Here is a 21006-nt window from a genome sequence, read left to right as displayed (position 1 = left end):
ACTTCTTGAAGAAGATATTTATTTCCAGATCGAAGGTTGCGAGATGGTTTGTATATATTGAGCATGTCCAGGATGTACGCAGGTGCTTTCCCATTAAGTGCTTTGAAGACAATGAGCATCAGTTTGTAGATGATTCTAGACGATATTGGGAGCCAGTGAAGATCCAAAAGGACAGGTTTTATATGGGAGTGTTTTGTCGTTAAAGTGACCACACGTGCAGCAGTGTTTTGTAGGCGTTGGAGACGGGATAGCTGAACATCTGGAAGCCCAAATAAAAGTGAGTTTCCCATATCAAGACGAGATGTAACAAAGGAGTGGACAATCTGTTCTGTGGAAGCGCGATCAAGATATTTCGGATCTTTCCTATGTTGCGGATGTGAAATGAAGCAGAGCGAACTGTGTTAGAAATGTGATTCATGAACAAATCCTCCAGTTGATAAAGATCTCAATCCGAGATGATTGATTGTACCTGGCAGGTGATGAGCGGGGGAGGTTTTGTCTCCATGCTCCAGACCTTCCCCAAGGACACCATCACAGAGGAGACAGTGGAGCTACTCGCCCCATACCTCGACATGGAAGACTACAACCTGGCTAGTGCTAAGAAGGTGTGCGGTGACGTAGCCGGCTTGTGCTCATGGACCAAGGCTATGGCTATGTTCTTTGGCATCAACAAGGAAGTCTTGCCTCTTAAGGTTGGTCTTGTAGTCGTAATAGTAATAATAATAATAATTTGGTGCTTACATAGTGCTTTATACCTAAGGTCTCAAAGCGCTTCACAATTGTTACCCTACTTTCATCATGCCATGAGACCAGTTTTTGCAGCAGCTCGACATCAGCGCCTTCTGGTCTCAAACTTTCACTTGTTAATGGTACCTTAAGGAGACATTTCTTTGTCATTTTTGATAGCTTGGGAGGCACGACACATAGTATGTCACAGCTCCTATTCAGAGGCAAAATTTTACCGTCGCAAATAGGCTAGATCGATTTCTCTTGGTCCAAAACATAAATATACCAAAATTTGTGGGGGTAGGATAAGGTAAAATTGTGGTTAGGGGTCAATATATAGTTAGAAAAAGTTTTGTACACAAGTCTAGGGGAATGTCTTCCATATTATTATACCTGTAAAGGTACCATTAAAGGTATAGTCCATCATTTGTAATTTGTGCATTTTGTTCGTTTGAAGCAACAAAAGTGCTCAATATCTGAAGAAGGATGCACAACCAATCTGATAAAGTTTCAGCTTAGCTTCAGCTGCATTTATCGAGAAAAACAACATTCTAGGATCTCGATTTCAAATCAAAAGTTGCTGAATTATGTTCTGAATTGGGCCTGAATTAGGCGTCCGAGACACGTTCTCACTAGCCAATTGCAGCTACACGATGTCGCGTACTGATCCGACGAAGTATAGCAACCGCGTACCCGTGTGCGTTGTACCAATGCTTGCGCGCGCTTCGCCAAATAACAAAACAAACTACTAATTTGAATTTCCTACGGTGCTTCTTAAGACGCACCATTGGAAAGGCCTTCTTTCGTTGATTTCTTCAAAATTACAGCTTGCCAGAAAGAATAATTTCACAGGGAGTTTAGTCCTCTTACTCTCTTTCAACCAAGTATGTCTTTCAACATTAATTACTCCAGTTAGTTTTTGGATAGCTACAAATGATGGACTCTGGCTTTAAGGAGACACGGTATCGTAATTTCTTCGAACGGTGGGAGACATCGGTCATTATGTCTCCCTAATGTCACAGCCCCCCTTTAGAGGCAAAATTGTATTGTCGCAATTAGGTTTTATTTGTTGCTCGTGATCGTGGTCTAATTAGTAAACATACCGAAATTTGTGGAAAAAGGACAAGGGAATATTGGGTTAGAGCACATTTACATGTAAGTTTGAAAAATGTTGTGCACAAGTCTATGGGGATGTCTCCCAAATGTCCAATCCAGGGTAATTAGTATGACCCTGGCTGGATTGGACATTTGGGAGACATCCCCATATTATTATTATTTAGTGTCGCTCAAACGTTTATGATTTCCATTGGCAGGCTAATCTAGTCGTGCAGGAAGTCCGTCTGAACGTGGCCAATACTGAGCTATCTAAGGCCCAGGCAATCCTGGACGAGAAGCAGCGAGAGCTAGATGAGGTCCAGGCCAAGTTTGATGCCGCCATGAAGGAAAAACAGGTATAAAAGTAACAATGTTTCTTTACAGTTCCCCATGCCCCATTAAAACTAGGTGATAAAAATAATGGCATTGCTACACGCACGGTACATCATATTTCAGCATGAATTAGACATAGTTTTCTAACGTTGTTAGGCATTGAATTTGTTTTTCCGTCAGCGTGGTAGCAGCACCACCCATAAGTATCCCTGATGAGACCACTTTTATAAATCGTAGGTTAAATAAACTTGCGGAATATAGTGTTTACAAACTCTCCGAAAACATTAGGCATGCAGTGCTTGTAACATCACCTCAAAATTCTGCAGTTATTGCAGAAGAACCTGCTATTAGAATTTGAAGCTCTGACTGACTTTGCTTTGAAATGATTTATTTTCGACTGACCGGTTGATGCTGATGAGTTCTTGAACTCATGAACAGCAAAGACTGATTGAAAGTTTCAGGTGGATTTTTGACCCAGCCCTTCTGTCTTTTAGTTGTCGGAATTATTGGAGTTGCAGGATGATGCTGAGTCCTGTAAAAAGAAACTCTAATTAAAGACACTTAAAAAGTTCAGGGGTATCGTTTCGGTTTGCAGTAACACCAAGTGGTAATAACTACTGCTTAGAAGATAGTTAGTTCTGAAAAGAACTTGTCCTGCTTATTATCAACTTTCGCTAAGTAGTTTTTGTTCTGATAAGAACAGTCGGAACAAAAACTACTAAGCGAAAGTTGATAATAAGCAGGACAAGTTCTTTTCAGAACTAAATATCTTGTAAGCAGTAGTTATTACCACATGGTGTTACCGCAAACCGAAACGATACTGATACTCCACCATGCAAAGCCTCAAATCTTATATAAGTTCAGGGGTATTATTAATCCGGCTCTGTTTTTTTACATTTTAGAATTTACCTACACGATGGTGAGTCGTGTAGGGAGAAGATGTTTTATCAGTAACAGCTTTAGAATTTGTTTAAAAATAAGGATAAATTTTGATCTGGTACTGTTTTTGTAATTTTAGGACTTGTTGGACGATGCGGAGTCTTGTAAAAAGAAGATGTTAGCAGCGTCTGCCTTGATTAATGGGCTGGGAGGAGAGAAGGTGCGATGGACGGAGCAGAGCAAAGAATTCAAAGAACAGATCAACAGGTCAGGCTGTCGAATAATGTCTTCAAGTAATATGTGGTCTGGTTGCATCTTTTATACTCTCAAATAAATTATGACTGTACAAAAGTACGGCGGGTCCCACAGAACCATTGTATTGCTGAAGTACATGGTTGTTTTATTGTCGCAATGTTTCAAATCACTAAACAATTGACGTATCGCAGTAGAATTGCGTGAAAATTACATCAACGCTGCTTGTGAAATATTGTCCAATAACATGATACCTACAAATGGACGCAGAATGCGCAAAATCCGAGACAAACCAAACTTAGTGTACAAAAACTCCATAGGGTTGTCTAAGGGGCGTGTCTGACTCGCAAACGGCGATAGGTCAATTACTCATAAGGCTGAAACAGAATAGAAAAGTTTCTCATAAATCTTTGCCCCCAAAAAAGCAACAAAAGAAAAAAAAACAACTTGAAATTAACATCATAGTTTAGCAATATACACCGAAATGTTGAGACCTAGCAGTAATTATGACCAATATGTTCTGTATGTGGAGCAATTCTACAGTGCTTCACTATAAGACGTTGCCACAGAGAGGTTGTCCTGCAGTGGGGAAAACAAAACCTTCCATGAATTTTTGGCCAATTAGCCATTTTTTTAACTGAGCAAATAAATACAGTGCTTAGACCAACAACAAAAATAGTTCTGCTTCCGGTTTCCCTACCTACCCTATTTTGACAGCCCCTACCCTAATTTTTTTATGGGGAAAATGAGAAAAAAACACCCAAAACCATCAATTACTACCTTTTACCCTTGACTACACGCAGACGCCTCTATATGATCGTACACAAAAAAAATTGCCAAAAACAAAAATCCCTACCTACCTACCCTATTTTCAAATGTCATGTAATCGGAATCAGAACTATTTTTTGGGGGCCTTATTTTAGTAACCCCAGAAATTGCCCCCCTATTGGTTGATTGTGCTGAGATTTAATGTCAATTTGAGTCAACCCCAAATGATTGATTTGATTTGTGTGGTTATCCAGGCTTGTTGGCGATGTACTCCTAGCCACAGGTTTCCTCTCCTACTCCGGCCCATTCAACCAGGTCTTCCGTCTCAACATGAATGAAGACTGGATGAATCAACTGACTACCAGGAAGATTCCGTTCACTAAGAACCTCAATATCACCAGCATGCTGGTGGATAATGCCACTGTGAGTGCTACACACCATTATAGCTTTCCTTATTAGAAATTTCAGGATCTGATTGTACGAAATTTTGATGAATATCTGAAATTTTGGGGCAACTTTGAAATTGCACTTTAGAAAAAAAGGTACCTCTGGGGCAGGGTTCCCAGTCACTCTGGAAATCAGGGAAAACCTTTAAAATCGAGTTTCCATGTTTTTGGTCAGAGAAAAACTCAGGGATTTTGAGGAAAACACCAACAAGCAGGGAAAACTCGGGGAAAGGTTTTTCGCCAGTTTGGCGTATGTGCGTCTTGTGCCATGTGTCCAAGTTGCGTCCATTGACGGACTGGCTGTGGCTTTTAGGTGTTGATGCAGTGTGAATGTTATCAGTATCGGTATCTCAGTTGCTTTGCTGCAACCACCTCTTGAATTCCCAGCAGCCTCTTCAGGTGAAAATATTTCTCATGGAATTTTGAAAGTTTCTCAGGGAAATATCAGGGAAAAACTCAGGGAATTTTGTTTCCATAAAGTGCTTCGTTCAAAATCCTCCTTAAAGATGTTTGCTGAAATATGAGGTGGAAAAGAGCTCAAACACTTATATTCCTATTCACTCAGATTGATATTCACTCAACACAGGCTAGGGTACATTCCTATGATACAACGTAATTAAACCTTCAATTTTGGACTCAGAGAAGGACTTGACTCCAAAGGCACTATCTAGCAGCTGTACGATCACTAACCCATGCTAGTGTTTTGCTTAACAGATAGGAGAATGGAACCTGCAGGGTCTACCCAATGATGACCTGTCTGTGCAGAACGGTATCATTGTGACCAAAGCCACACGCTACCCACTGCTGATTGACCCACAGGGACAAGGCAAGACATGGATTAAGAATCGTGAGAAGGAAAGTGGATTGCAGGTAGGAACTCATCGACTCCTGAAATGCGTACCAATCCGGGCAAGCTATCACTGTGATCACAACAGGCCCCTTAAAGCTAGAGTCCATCATTTGCAGCCATCCGAAAAGTAACTGGCGTAATTATTGTTGAAAAACAAACTTGGTTGAAAGATAGTAAGGGAACTAAACTCCCTGTGAAATTATTCTTTCTGGGAAGCTGTCATTTTGAAGTAATCAACGAAAGAAGGCATTTCCAACAGTGATTCTTAAGAAGCACCGTAGGAAAATTTAAATTAGTAGTTCGTTTTGTTATTCAGCGCAGCGCGCACAAGTATTGGAACGACGCACAGGCGCCCGCGGTTGTTATAATTCGTCGGATCAGTGCGCGACGTCGCGTATAACTGCAATTCAAAACAATTCAAAACATGATTCAGTAACTTTTGATTTGAAATTGAGATCTTAGAATGCAGTTTTTCTCGGAATGTACAGCTGAAGCTTAGCTGAAACTTCATCAGGTTAGTTGCTCAGTATCCTTCATTAGATTTTGAACACTTTTGTTGCTTCAAACGAACAAAATGCACAAATTACAAATGATGGACTATAGCTTTAAATGACGAAAGCATTGTACTATGTATTCAGGTAATCCGTCATGGGAAGTTGCTTTGTGCAATAGCATGCACAATGGTTTCTCCATTGAAGAGGGCCTCGTGAGTGTAACCGCTCCGTTCACAAGTACCCCCTCACCGGCAAAGAAAGTATAGTTGGGGGTGACCAAACCGACGCCATCTTGCCTGACTGCAATTAATTTGCCGCGAAACGTGGCCACTGCGTGTACATAGTACAAATCCCCTGGTGTAGGTGCGTCACACACAAGGAACGGTGCGCGTCAACCAGCGAAATGTCCCGCCCATGGGACGTTGTTGCCAGGTAAAAGGGCGCCCTCTTTCGTCGGGGCACGGAGCCCATAGTGATCAGGTACCCAGATTCATCAATAGACCTGTCCATTAGGCCCAACCTCATTGTGTTTTGACCAATCACAGCCATGATGAATGTCTAGCGTGCGTGCTACAATGTCTGACATGCGTGCACGTGCGGGTATGATGCGTCGGGCTGCAACATGTATGCAGTGTTGCATTGGATTTGTGCACATGTATGTTGTTGCCCACACGCGAGTCAGTGGGGCAAGGGCTGATCCAGAACGCAAGTTTGGGGGCGGGCCCAATTATTTTTTTTGTTCCCCGAAAAAGTGGGTCCAAAATTGTCTGCCCCAAATTTAATAAAGGTTTCCCGGGCCAATCTCCTGAAATGTTCATTCACTTCTGAAAATCGGTCGTTCATTTTCGTCTGAATTTGAATGCATGTCTTTTATCCCATTTCAGTTCAACGAAAGTTCAATCTTTTTTCATTGTCTGTGCATTCGGTTTGAGAAACAGATGGCCAATTACGTTACCTGTGCATTCATTTACGCAAGCATACCTTTTCTAAATTGAATTCAGGTACAGCTAATTTGATTGACTGTTAATGAAAAAGAAGCCCCTAATTGTATCTGGTGCCGATGGCATGAAACTAAAAGTGAAATAGAATGGTGAATGTTTTAAATCGCCCTCTAAAAGCAAAAAAAGAAGTCTTGTAAACGAATCTGAATGGACATAAACGAAAGGTGCTGCTCAATCCCTTAATTGATTGAACTGAAATGGAATCGAATGCCCAGGTAGCGAAGATGAAACGCTTGTTCAGATCAATTCTCAAATTCAGACGAAAATGAATGACCGATTTTCAGAAGTGAATGAACATTTTAGGAAATTGGCCGGGAAAACCTATGTAAAAAGCAAAAAAAAAAGGTGGGGGGGCACTACGACTCTTCATGGCATTGGCGCATAGTGGCGCAATTTTAATGCTGTACGCAGTGGCTTCATTTTTTGCGACACCACTTCAAAAAAAGTTGGAGTGGGCGGGTCTTAATGTATTGGTCTATTTGTCACTGTTTCCACCAAGGGGCAAATTTAATGTTTCGTTTCATGTCAAGTCAGTGATGATTTCTTATATGAATTTTCACCTGATTTCATCATGAAATTTGTTTAACAGAGAGAAGCAAAACAGATCGCACGTATTAACCCATCAACTCTCTTCACATGAGAGGAAAATCAGTGATGTGAAGGGATTCAAATGCACCTCTTGTGAAAATATTGTGAAAATATCTGAATGACATTCAACATGCCAAGGCATACACTGTGCATCATTTTTAAAATTTTACCAAAGGAACACATATCGAACAAGCAGATTTTGTTTTTAAAAAAACAACGGGTTAAATTTTTGGTTGAGATCAAAAGAATACATTTTCTAAGTTTTCTTTATTATATTTGTTCGAGTTAGTATTTGAAGTAGTCAGAGATTAAACTTTTCCGATTTTAATCGGAAAACCGACTTTTTGAATTTCCCAACGAAATTTCCGATTTTTTACAGTGTGTCCCACAAAATTCGATTTTGTAAGGATTTTTCTTACAAAATGTCATTTTATTTCAATCATAATTTCGAAGAAAAGTCGATGGAAATGGCACGTTAAAATCATCGCGAACGTAGTTTTAATCTCTTTCACCAGTCGCTACTGGAGTGTTTCAACGGTAGAAACACAGGGCATAACACTGATCAGAGCCTTCTCCGGCTGGACAAAAGGTTAAACATTGACAGGCGACATGGAAAAATCACTGTGTCGCACGTGCGTGCGAATATGCAATGGTACCAGCGTACGTACCGCACCGTACCGTCCGCTAGCACATGGCCGGTCGGGAACGGGTATGTAGCCTTGTGAACGATCCAGTGGACAAAATCATTATGTTGTGCGATTTTCGGAAGTTTTAAATTTAGTTATACAAAATACAATGCTTTAAAAATCGTGATGATTATCTCGAGGATAGCGAAGAGAGCATTAGCGAAACATTTCACTGGCATTTGTTAAAAGAGAAAGACGATAATACCTGATTTTTCCCCACGTATGAATGCAAGTGGAGTAGTGGAGTTGTGTGGTTGAATGGACATGATTGAAGCACCATGAACGGTGCCCTTGTCTTTCGGACTTTTCCCTAGACTTTCTCAAGTAAGATGTGAACTTCTTTATTGATGACTCCATTACTCTAACCGTAATTCGGGCATTTTATTCAATGAAAACACTGACCATTTAAAAAAAATAAAGCAGGAGTAGGTGTCCGGAAACTGGGCATGAAGTGTATTGTACATGCATGTACATGTGTGTAATTATTTTCCAATTTTTTGGCCATATGCCAGTTTCATCTCTGAGTAGTGTCTTCACACAGCTTGAACCTGCATTATTAAAACTATTCAAATTATTCAAGATGCCAAAATCATGAACAATTTGAATTCAAGTAGGTAAAATTTGTCCATTTGTTTTCATTCCTTTCCTTATTTCATTTCTTGTGTACAGGTGACGTCACTAAACCACAAGTATTTCCGAACTCATCTTGAAGACAGTCTGTCCCTGGGTCGTCCATTGCTTCTTGAGGACATCGGGGAGGAGCTGGATCCAGCCTTGGATAATGTGCTGGAGAAAAACTTCATCAAATCTGGATCCACCTACAAGGTAATGAACTCTCGTAAGGAACTGTGAGATGAAGAGATCCCAATAAGCGTGATAATTTGGGACTCTTAGAATTCATTTTTGTGTTTCTTTTAATTGACTAACAACAAATTGAATGAAATGGTACCACTGCTTAGCTTTGTGGAACATAAAACCCTACCCTACAAGATGGCTATTGTGCTTAAATCTGTTGTAGTGATAAAACAGTTGACTTCAAGCAAGTAGGATTTATTGAAACTATTGTAAACTGTATAACTTATCATTCAATTGATTCTTAGCACCAATGTAAATCCTGATTGTGGGCCATAAGAGTGGGAAGTGTTGCAATGTAATTGAGTAGCATTATAACTGAAAATAAATACAAGTGCTGAACGCTGCTTACTGACTGGCTTGATGTGGAATAAACAAATCAGAAAAGTTGGGGGGCCTATTGTTTGGGTCCAGGTCAAAGGCAGAATGACAGGGGTACAAAAACAAACAAGAAGGGGACACACAGGTGTGCAGGTGTAGAAGGAAAAATACAAAGGAGGGATTAAATAGGAGGAGGGATTAAATAGGGGGCAGGGACCAAGGGAGTGTGGCAGTAGTTGAAGAACAAAGGGGATTAAGACAGGGGATGGGAGGGGGAAGGAACAAAGAAGTGTGGTGGTGGCTAGAGATTAAAAGGGGTTGTTAAGAGAGGGATTAACTAAGTTGTGAATGGAAGGATTAACTGCTAACTGTAGATGAGCTAGCCTCACAATGGATTGTTAGCAATCAGATTATCTGTGGTTATGGGCAATTAGGATGGAAAGTGTTAACTGTTACCTGTTAACTGCTAACTGTTGATGAGCTTACCTCACAATGGATTGTTAGCAGCAATCAGATTATCTGTGGTTATGGTCAATTAGGATGGAAAGTGTTTAACTGCTAACTGCTAACTGTAGATGAGCTTACCTCACAATGGATTGTTAGCAGCAATCAGATTATCTGTGGTTATGGTCAATTAGGATGGAAAGTGTTTAACTGCTAACTGCTAACTGTAGATGAGCTTACCTCACAATGGATTGTTAGCAATCAGATTATCTGTGGTTATGGTCAATTAGGATGGAAAGTGTTAACTGTTAACTGCTAACTGCTAACTGTAGATGAGCTTACCTCACAATGGATTGTTAGCAATCCATTATCTGTGGTTATGGTCAATTAGGATGGAAAGTGTTAACTGTTAACTGCTCACTGCTAACTGTAGATGAGCTTACCTCACAATGGATTGTTAGCAATCCATTATCTGTGGTTATGGTCAATTAGGATGGAAAGTGTTAACTGTTAACTGCTCACTGCTAACTGTAGATGAGCTTACCTCACAATGGATTGTTAGCAATCAGATTATCTGTGGTTATGGTCAATTGGGGTGGAAAGTGTTGCAGTGCTATTTTGTAGCACAATTAATTGTAAATTGTACAACAGCAGGGTTCGACCGTAACTTTTCTTTTCACTAGCCAGCCAGGCTAATGAAACAGACTCTTAACTAGCCCGGGGTCATTTTCACCAGCCCGCATGTTTTTGTTTCATCGAGTGTCTCATAAACGTTAATGTGCATACATGTAAAACATGTATCCTGAGGCAATCTTGTCAGTGTTTTTAATAAACAAATCTAATAATTTAACCCTAACAGTTAATGAAATTAGACACAAATTGATACAGGTTTGCTTTCTGAATTTAATGATTGAATTCTTCCTGTCCTTTCATCTTTGCCGTAGCCCAATAACATTTGACTCGCCAGCTGGGCTACTTAAGTAATACCGTAGTTTGACTAGCCTGCCGCTGTTTTGACTAGCATTAATTGGCTAGCGGGCTACTACTAAAGTTGAACCCTGACAACAGTAACCATTGAATGCAATTCCCTCTTAGCACCTGTTAGCACCTGTTAGCACCTGTTAGCACCTGTGCCACATGTTATTACATGATATATTAATTCCCTTATGAATCCATAAACTGTAGAGTATTAATGGGTTTGGGGCAGTACAAGAGAAGGCAGGGCAGTTTTTGGCAGTACAGTCTAATGGGTTAATTGTAACAATTGCTACACTTTAACAAAGAGTACATTCTCCCACTTACTTCAAATCAAATCCATTAACCTCCTTCCCATTTGACATCACTTCTGTACATTCCCCTCGTTAAAAAAGGAAAAATCAAACACTTTCGATCTCAGGCTGTGCTCCGTGGTCATATATGGGTCGATGTGGCCGGCAGCCATAGGCGCCTTTACGTGCCAGCGGCCCGACCACATTGTAGCCGCGTCCTTCGCAATTCAGCATACCAGCTGCGAGTAAGGATGATTAGCCTCCCAAATTATTATTATTATTATATTATAAACCTATTTAATTACTGTGTTTTTGATTAAGGTGAAAGTAGGAGACAAGGAGGTGGATGTAATGAAGGGTTTCACCCTGTACATGACCACCAAGCTGGCTAACCCTACCTACACACCAGAGGTTAGTTATTCTGGTTCCTTTTAGGGATCTGAACTCTTTAAAAACTTATTATTGCATGGGATCTAAGGAATTTCACTATTGGATTTTGCCCCACATATGTGACCGGCTCCACAAAAAAGTGTATTAAGTCGCACTGTGCATTATTGTGTAATGGCCTGCTCAACATTGAGAGGGTGAAAATTTTGTCAAAATGTGATTTTCAGTTTTTGTCATGAATGACATCTTTAATACCTACAGTGTGAGGTTGCATTCACAGAAATTTTGATTTTGATGAACAAAGTGGAAGAAACAACCATTTTATGTGCATCGTTTTGTTGTTCTACAACAAAGCCAGCTATTTCAAGGCCTGTTTTCTCAGTTGTGTAATTTGAACTCTAAGGAAGTAATTAATATGCAAATATGTCATATCTCCAGAACGGGAGGGGCTATGGAGCTCTATTATATACCAAATGAAAGCTTACATTGTGGGCTTTCAAACGATGTGTATTGAATTTCACTTTTTTGCGACATAAATACCTTTTTTAGTGGAGCTGGTCACATATATGTAACATACACTGTTTACCCTGTGTTGTCAAAGAGCTTTCGAGAACCGATATTAAAATTTATATTTCTCAATGTAAAGTTCCATCATACAAGCTAAACAAGGATGTGAGAAAGATTTTTAAAGCTCTTCGCACAACGGTTGTTGAGTTTATGCATCTTGTGTTTGTGTTGTGTTTGATTGTAGGTGTCGGCCCGTACGTCCATCATTGATTTCACTGTCACCATGAAGGGACTTGAAGACCAGCTCCTGGGCCGCGTCATCCTCACAGAGAAACAGGTACATCTGATCAACTCTGTCATCATGCAACGTCCTTGCATGGAATCCTTTTTCTAATACGAGGCTTCACCTTGTGGCCACTTTGCAGGGTATGCAGCTTTGCTGCCAGTCGCCCTGCCTTCTGCCTTGATGGTGATCAATTTGTGAACAACTTGTGATCACACACACACACCCACACTGAAATTTGTTTCCTTGTGGAGACATTCCTTTGTTCTTGTGTAGTAAAGCTTTCGAGTTTGAAAGTGTAGTTCCAAAATGCTCTTATTTTAATTAGAATTAATTTCCTTGGCTGAAATTCAGACTTAATATCCCTTTTCTAAAACTCTTCCATTTGCGACAAATCAACCCACCTTGGACATTCCTAGTTATTGATGTATGTCTCCTTGTGTTGTTAGGAGTTGGAAGCTGAGCGGACCAAGCTGATGGAGGACGTGACGGCCAACAAGAGGAAGATGAAGGAACTGGAGGACAACCTGCTCTTCAGACTCACCAGCACACAGGTCAGTCATGGGCAAAAGAAAATATTTGATTTGCAATTCTTAGGCCAATAAAAAAAAGTATCCGGTTTCTGGTATGCGCGTGCGTCGCCGTAGCCATGCACGTCGGCAAAATGAAAAAAAAAAAATTTTCAATGAAAGATGATGTCTCAAAACTGCCAAACTCACTGGTTTGACTGGAATCCTGCTGCTGCACAATTTTAACGTGCTTTTAGATTGGGTTATGGTCGAGAATAAGCTTTATGTGGCCTCTCTGGACTCCCATATTTTTGCACTAAGTTTAGTCGGGCACCATTTGCAGTCAACATTTGAAGCAAAAAAATCAGGGAAAAAAAAAAAGAAGCCGCGTCGCCGCACCACTTTTTGGGCAAGCTCTATACCAGAAACCGTAGACTTTTTTTTTTGGCCTTTTGGTTGACAGCAATCAGAGTCAAGGTCCATTTCCATAGAGATGTGATGGAGGAAGGGGCTACAAGGCTCAAAGTATGGAACTGTCATTCCTAGGTTATAATTATTAAGACCTATGTTAGATTTAGTTAAAACTATAATTCCTGTTAATGTTCTCTTAAGGAGGCATTTTTCGTCATAAGTTATATCCTGAAGAGACATGCATACTGGACATTAAGGAGACATTTCAATGTCTCCCTAATGTCACAACTCCAATTTAGAGGCAAAATGTTATTGTCCCAAATAGGCTAGATTGATTGCTCATGGTCCCAAACGTAAATGTACCAGAATTTGTGGGGATAGGATAAGGGAAATTTGAGTTAGGGTCTTAAAGTTGGAAACATTTTGTGCACTACCCTATGGGAATGTCCCCCTAAGATACCATTCCCCGTAATAATAAGAATTACTCTAATGACCATAATTACGGTAATACTTATTAATAAGAATTACTGTTCATTCAGGCTTGTAAGCAAAATGCAAATGCTGTACCTCAGCACAAGTCCTTAGGGAATTTTCAAGCAAGCATATGTAACAGACTTTTTGGATGGTTCCACTATTAAATGAGCCCTTTCATCACTCTTTATGTGACCCTAATGTGAACAAACAAGTTTGAATTTTGGGTATTTTTTTTCAAATGTCAAGGTTGTCTGGCATCATTGATACCTTGTTGATTTTCTGATGAAAAAAAAGGAACGCTCTTACTTTGAAATGAGTGATGATCATTTTGTTTCTGATGATTGACAAGTCTGATGCCTTTCTAAAAACTGTTTGGAGTGACAAACATTTTTAATCTCTATCTTATATTTAAAAAAAACAGCAGTTGTCTTGGAAATGTAAAGTTTAATATGTTTCGTAAAAAAATGCATTAGTAAAAGTGTCAGTTGGGAAAACAGTTGGAAGTGTGTGCTTCCAAAATGTTTTATTTCGATTTGTGATAATCCTACATTCCATTTCAACCATCAGAGCACATGTCATGTAGTTAATGGCAATTGCATTATAAACAAACATTGTTCCATGGCAATTGTGTTAACACGTTTGTCAAAATTTGACACAAAGAATTTTCAGTCTCACTAAAGTCCTTCATCTGTTTTGCTGCAAAATAATTGCTGTTTGCTCCCAAAGCACAAATTAGTTTCCAAAGAATAAATCCTTTCATTCAGTTGCTCTCATTTTACATGATACAGGCATGCAACAATTCCTCGGATCTGCTGATTTCCTTGTTTTTTACTTCCCATGAATGCCATTACAAATTGAAAAACACTGTACAAAGTCTTGTGTGGTTTTGAATGTCTTCATTTTGTCTAAATTCCCAGCTGTGTGCCTGATGATAGGGACATCACTGGCATTATTTTTCTTTAAAAATCTAGCAGTCATAGTCGTGGAATGACTTCTTTGTTTTACTGATTGCATTTTCCAGGGCTCCCTGGTGGAGGACGAATCTCTCATCTCGGTGCTAGCCACAACCAAGGAGACTGCAGAGGAAGTGACTGACAAGCTGGTGGTGGCAGCAGACACTGAGATTAAGATCAACGAGGCAAGAGAAGAATTCAGACCAGGTGGGTGCTTTCCCCAACAACAAACTATGAATTCTGCCAAGGAAGTTTTTCTGACAATAGATGCATTTGCTGATTGAAACAGTACACTCATCTGAGAAGCATGGATACCGAGAATGGTAATGTTCTGCAAAGATCATGTTTATCATGACATGAAGGGTTATGCATATATGTCTAATTTTTTAATTGTGAAAAGAATGCAGAGTTTATTTTGAAGATGTCATTTTGCTGTGTGGATCCCAAAATGTAGTCACTTTTTTACAAGATATGCAGGCCTCTTGATATTTCCTGTCTATAACTTTTGGATGTGCAGCCCTCTCGCGGCTAGCTTTTGTAAGCCTGGGTTGTGTCTTTGTTCAGCATCGATTGTTTTAGCAAAATAATAATAATTATTGTGCTTATATAGTGCTTTCCATCGTATCAACAATCTCAAAGCATTTTACATTATTACCCTGTTCATCAGGCCATTAGACCATGCGGCAGCCGATATCAGCGCTCAATCGGTCCTCGACCCTCACAGGTACCCATGCATACTCCTGGGTGGAGAGAGGCAATTGTAGTTAAGTGTCATGCCCAAGGGCACAAGCACCATGTTCCTGGCAGGGTTTGAACCTACGCACCTTCGTACATAAGTGAAACACAGTAACCACTGGACTGTGGCATTCTAAAATGCACTACATGTTGTAAAGTAAGAACCGGTAGCTAGGCTATGATTAAGCTGCAGGTCACAATGTTAAAAACACCACTAACCCTTTAGTCACCGTAACGTCCGAAAGCACCCGGTGCATTTCTCCCTGTAGAGCCTGAACTTCCCGAGCACTGTCTATGGCTAATTGATTCTTCAGTGAATAAACACAGTGTAATACAATATAATGGTGCTAATAAAGTAAAAGCTTGAGTAAATAGAATGAGTATAAAATATCACTGATTGAAAATTTAGGGGTGCGAAATCTCAGCTTTAAAGCTGATTTCAGCTTTTTTTTCAGCTTTTTCTCTCACTTGCTGTGTACAAAAGTTCAGCTTTTTACACCTTTTTCAGCTGTTTTCAGCCATATCTGTCAGTGGTCACTCACACCCCTGCTCTTCTCAGAACCTTCTTCTAATTACTTCTCCCAAGACATTCCTTAGTGTTACTACAAACTGTTCACAGTTTTCAGATGAATCTATTTGCATTTGATCTCTTGTGTATAGTTGCATCACGAGGCAGTATCCTGTACTTCCTGATCACTGAAATGAGCATGGTGAACATCATGTACCAGACCTCTCTCAAGCAGTTCCTGGGCGTCTTCGATTTGTCCATGGCAAGGTAGGAATCCTGCTGTACTTTTACTGAGGCCCAGCAGAACATATTGTTTAAGGTAAAGGTAAAGATCCCATAGCCATTACTGGCCGTAGGGGCAGTGGGATGTTAGAGGTCCACTGTGTCTTGGGCGCGGCATATGAGTGGCAGTGACCAGTCCTCTCCTCTCACCGTCTTACCTTCCCTGAACGAATCAGGTACCCATTTTACTCTTGGGTCGTCAGAGAGAGTTTTCCAGTTTTTGGTCCGAATGGGATTCGAACCGCCAACCTTCCACTGCGTAGCTCCACGCTCTAACCGCTCGGCTACTAAACATATTGTTTATCGATGAGCTAATTAAGCTAGAATCAACAGAAAACCAACAAGTGATGCATTGCAAACCATGGCTGGAAACCTGTTTTCGCCAAGCAAATATTTTCTGTGCTTCTGACTACCTGGGGAATGTGATCTCTCTCTCTACGGCTGGAAATCTATGTTTTTCATCTAAATTTTGCAGAAAATTGTATTGTCTTTGCGTGAGTGCCAGGTGCCAGGTGGAAAAATTTAAACAATAAAAGCATAAATATAACTGCTGCAAACTGCTTACTGACTGGATTGACGTGAAATTTACAAATTAAAAAAGTTAGAGACCCTAAAATTTCTCACCCTGACAGAGTCATTGTCAATATTTGCTTGTGACAAGGATCCTGCAAGTTTCAAAACATTAGGGTCTCTAACTTTTTTATATTTTCTTTGTAAAGCTGAGTAAAATGAGTCCGTGGTCGTTGGATGTCGGTTCTTGATTCATTTAACAGATCAGAGAAGTCTCCCATTCCAGCTAAGCGCATCTCCAACATCATCGAGTACCTGACCTATGAGATCTTCAAGTATTCCTGCCGTGGCTTGTACGAGAACCACAAGTTCCTCTTCACCTTACAGCTGGCTCTCAAGATTGACCAACAACTTGGCAATGTCAAGCACAATGAGTTCCAGACACTCATTAAAGGTACATGTAAGACTAACTGGAAGTAAGAGTTTGGCTTCAGGAATTTACTTAGATTGTGTGTAAATGCCCGAACTGAAGCCGTAAACTGATGTGGCTATCAACAGTTTTGAGGTGGCACCATGGGAGTGTGGCCTGGTGGTTAGGGTTCGTGACTCACTATCAGAGTGTCAAGGGTTCAAATCCAGCTGCTGGTCATATGTTGTGTCCTTGAGCAAGCCACTTCACACCCACTTGCCTCCCACTTGCCTCTCTACCAAGAGTGTAATGGGCACCAGCATTAGCTGGGGAGTAACCTGCTATGGACTGGCATCCCTCATGCTACTAAAACTGGAGATAAACGCTGGTGTGATGGGCCATATGCTCGGGACAGACTTTACTTTGGCTTGCCATGCTCGTTCCAGTGTTGTAATCGCGTACTTTTTTCCGAGTACCGAGTACTGCCGAGTACTTAAGTTGACGAGTACGAGTACTAGTACTTGTACCTCTGAGTACAAGAACAGGTCTCCGAGTACGAGTACAAGTACGAGTACAAGTACGAGTACAAGTACGAGTACTTGTACTTCCGAGTACGAGTACTTGTATTTCCGAATACGGCAAATGGTTCATTGTGCATAATTGGCCCAGGCCCAGTCAGACCGATGTACAGACTCACTCACGGCTAGCTGTTAAATTTGTTTGTCCGGACATGCACAGAGAAAAATCATGAAACTTCCATTTCTCCACAAGCCAATCAACCATTTCAAACTGATAAAATAAGGCCGTGGTAAGTTATTCGAGTACCATCACTTTGACCCTCGAGTACAATTTCGAAATGTTGAGTACGAGTACTTTGCTGCCCGAGTACGAGTATTGTCATTTCGAGTACGAGTACTTTGACGTTCGAGTACGAGTATGAGTACAAGTACTACTAAAAAAGTACTCGAGTAGTACTCGAGTACGAGTACCGAGTACGAGTACTACAATACTGGCTCGTGCTACACGAGGTCTTAATTGTATGTGTATGTGTTATTTGAAAATTCAGTTGGTCACCGGAGGACTTAGTGCTTACATACAACCTGCGCGCATGTATTGCCACTAATTTTGCTTTTGGGATTAGTCTATACATGTACCACATCATACAGCGGAAAATGCAAAGTGTAAAATGTGCATTCAGTTGTGACTTGAATTCTGATGAATAATGTGCATCCTTTAGATAAGTATTAAAGAGGTTGTGGAATGCTCGAAGACATTTCCGTCATATTTCGGGTATATGTAGCCTAAGGTGTGATGAAATAAAAACGACTATTGTTTCTGTCATGAAATTAATACAAAAGGTACTTTTGAGAGCTGTTTTTCAGGTCCTGTTTTGACTTGAACGTGCAATTTGTGTAAAAGTCGTCGTTGGGGGCAGCAAACAAAACATAGTAAATCGTGACGTAATAAACAGGACTCCCTATGCAGCGTAGTATAAACGAGTCCTTTTAAAAAAAATTACGTCACGATTTTTATGATTTTTACGAAGAACCTGACGACTGTTGATTTCAATTATGCGCTCGCCGACCAACAAATTACTCGATGAATTTCAGTTTTATAAACACATAAACGCACATTACAAAACAATGGGAGTTTGTTATTATGAGATATATATGGGTCTACTCTACAATAAAAAAAATATAAAAAAACAAAACGACTTTCAGCATTCCACAACCTCTTTAATATTATATGATACCATCTTCAGTAGATTTCCAGACTGTTATGTGATGATGAGTTACAATGCTTTTTTTTTGTAATGATTTGACTTAATTCTTGCAATTGTTTTTACGCTTAGGTGGAGCTGCACTGGACCTGAAGGCTGTGCAACCCAAGCCATTCAAATGGATCACCGACATGACGTGGCTGAATCTGGTCCAACTCAGCAAACTGCAACAGTTCCAGGAAGTCCTTAACCAGGTAGAAACATTGCATGAAGAACAGTGTGCCATAGAATCACAGCAGGCGCGGTTCTAGAACCAATATTTTGGGGGGCTAGCACGGTGGATCCAGAATTGTTTCAGGGAGGCGTGCTGAAATGTTGACCGGTTATTTTTTCCAAACACTTAGGCCTCCGAAAATCAATAGGGGGGGGGGGGCTCATGCCATATTTTCAATGGGAAGCGCCACTAAAATCCTAAAATCATTTACACTATATTAACTAATGCACCCTTGTCACGACTACTTCTTTAGGGGGAGACCGTTCGCATGTACATCCCAATCCTTCTTTTTGCTAATGCTATTTTTTTTTTTACGAAATTTATTTTGGGGGTGCTAGACAAAATTTGGGGGGGCTACAGCCCCCCCAGACCCCCCCCCCCCCCCCCCCCCCCCCCCCCCCCCCCCCCCCCCGTAGAACCGCGCCTGAATCACAGTCCTATTCATTCAGCGTGTGAAATACTTTGGGGCTAGTCTTGTGCTTACATAATTTCTGAACCCATTAGTCGCTGTGCTGCCTCAAACCGTGCGTTTGATTCATTAGTTTTCATAAGATGGAATTTTTGCGTCGGGGTGATGTAAATCAAATTTGGTTTTGCCCTTCACAGACGTTTAAACACTGTATACTCAGTGTACATGTAAGTAAGATTTGAGGCTTTGCATGGTGGAGATACTAAATAATCGCTTTCGCTGCTGCCACATAAGTGTTTACCTTCTTAGAGTTCAGGCATTCTCCTGAAGACGGTCAGAGCATACTGACCGGAACGTCGAGTTTATACCTCTGGTTCTTTTCAGAACCATTCTCTTCGTTGAGAAATTATTCGCACATGGTGTTTCCGCAAACCTTTCAGTATACTCAGTGTGTTACCTCCCGAGTGAAAGTTGGAAAAAAAATCACTCGGGTGGGACTCGAACCCACGACCTCCTGCTATAATCACTCACTTATAGCAGGAGGAATCACTAATGATTCATTAGTGGTGCTATATCTGAAAGTTGCCCTGGAAAAACGAGAGGGCTGGCTTCTAACCGTGAAGAAATAAGACAACGTAGCTCTTTCACTCTTTTTTAAGCCACCACCTTCAGTGGCCCTGGGCCTTGTTGTTGGCATATCTCATGAAAAGAAAGGCACTCCTTCCAAATAAAAAAAACCCTGTCATCACTTGACATGCTTTGTGTGGTGTGTGTTGTAGATCCAGCGTAGTGAGAAGGCATGGAAGGTTTGGTATGATAAGGACGCTCCTGAGGAAGAGGTCATACCTGATGGTTACAACACGCTGGAGACATTCAAGAAACTACTCCTAGTCAGGTAAATACAATAGATAATCGAATCCTCAATCCTCTGTAATATGGGTGTTACTTCTCCTGAGGACTTCCACAAGGGAGTATAACTAGGAGGCCAGAAACACTGTGTTACTGGGTTCTTTTACGTGCGTCAGGCCTTATACAACACACGGGACCTCCAGCTTAACGTCCCATCCGAAGGACGAAGCAATAATGGTTAAGAGCCTTGCTTAAGAGCACAAGTGCTCGAACCCACGCCACTGAAACACCAGAGCATGAGCCTGGTGCTCTTAATCTTTAGGCCATGACACTCCACCAGTAACCTGAGTGTTACTTTTGACACCAATCCAGAACTGTAATTCCCAGCCCCTCCAAAGATCATGTATTTAATCTCACCCATGGTTATATACTTTTAATATATATTTATTTCGATTTAGAAATCATATAAAAAAAGGAAAGATTAAGATGCTGAATCTCACATTTACGTATTAAAATTGACTTTCATTTCATCAACATTTGCTGTGAAGGCCGTTTGAAATTGCTGATTTTACCTGTTTTTTGTCATGGGCTGTCATATATCATGGTGCTGCTTGGCTCATGATTTTCTGCAGTAAGTTGTAGTTATGTTGAATTGAAAGTGCTACTTCCTAAATTCTGCAAATATCCTCAGAAAACTTCTAGATGAGTCATTCCATAAATTTTGGGTTCATTTTTTCCTGTCCCTGTTACATCTGACATCCATGATTTTATAATTCTGATGCA

General features: G+C 40.6%; 1 protein-coding gene across 2 annotated transcripts in view; it reads left to right on the top strand.

The window, feature by feature from the left end:
* LOC119735419 (dynein heavy chain 8, axonemal-like) overlaps positions 1-21006 on the top strand; it is a 146375-nt gene that overhangs the window by 113519 nt on the left and 11850 nt on the right. For both annotated transcript variants that reach the window (XM_038209120.1, XM_038209121.1), the window contains 14 exons: positions 477-692; positions 2040-2177; positions 3173-3300; positions 4308-4476; positions 5214-5369; positions 8788-8943; positions 11325-11414; positions 12142-12234; positions 12630-12734; positions 14596-14734; positions 15923-16037; positions 16826-17016; positions 18824-18945; positions 20154-20269. In XM_038209120.1, coding sequence (XP_038065048.1) covers positions 477-692; positions 2040-2177; positions 3173-3300; positions 4308-4476; positions 5214-5369; positions 8788-8943; positions 11325-11414; positions 12142-12234; positions 12630-12734; positions 14596-14734; positions 15923-16037; positions 16826-17016; positions 18824-18945; positions 20154-20269 — 1934 coding nt within the window. The remainder of the gene's footprint in view (positions 1-476; positions 693-2039; positions 2178-3172; positions 3301-4307; positions 4477-5213; positions 5370-8787; positions 8944-11324; positions 11415-12141; positions 12235-12629; positions 12735-14595; positions 14735-15922; positions 16038-16825; positions 17017-18823; positions 18946-20153; positions 20270-21006) is intronic.

Source organism: Patiria miniata, unplaced genomic scaffold (assembly GCF_015706575.1).
Source record: "Patiria miniata isolate m_02_andy unplaced genomic scaffold, ASM1570657v1 HiC_scaffold_29, whole genome shotgun sequence".
Classification (NCBI taxonomy): Eukaryota; Metazoa; Echinodermata; class Asteroidea; order Valvatida; family Asterinidae; genus Patiria; species Patiria miniata.
The sequence above is the reverse complement of the archived record's forward strand: the minus strand, read 5'-3'. Positions and strand labels throughout refer to the sequence as shown.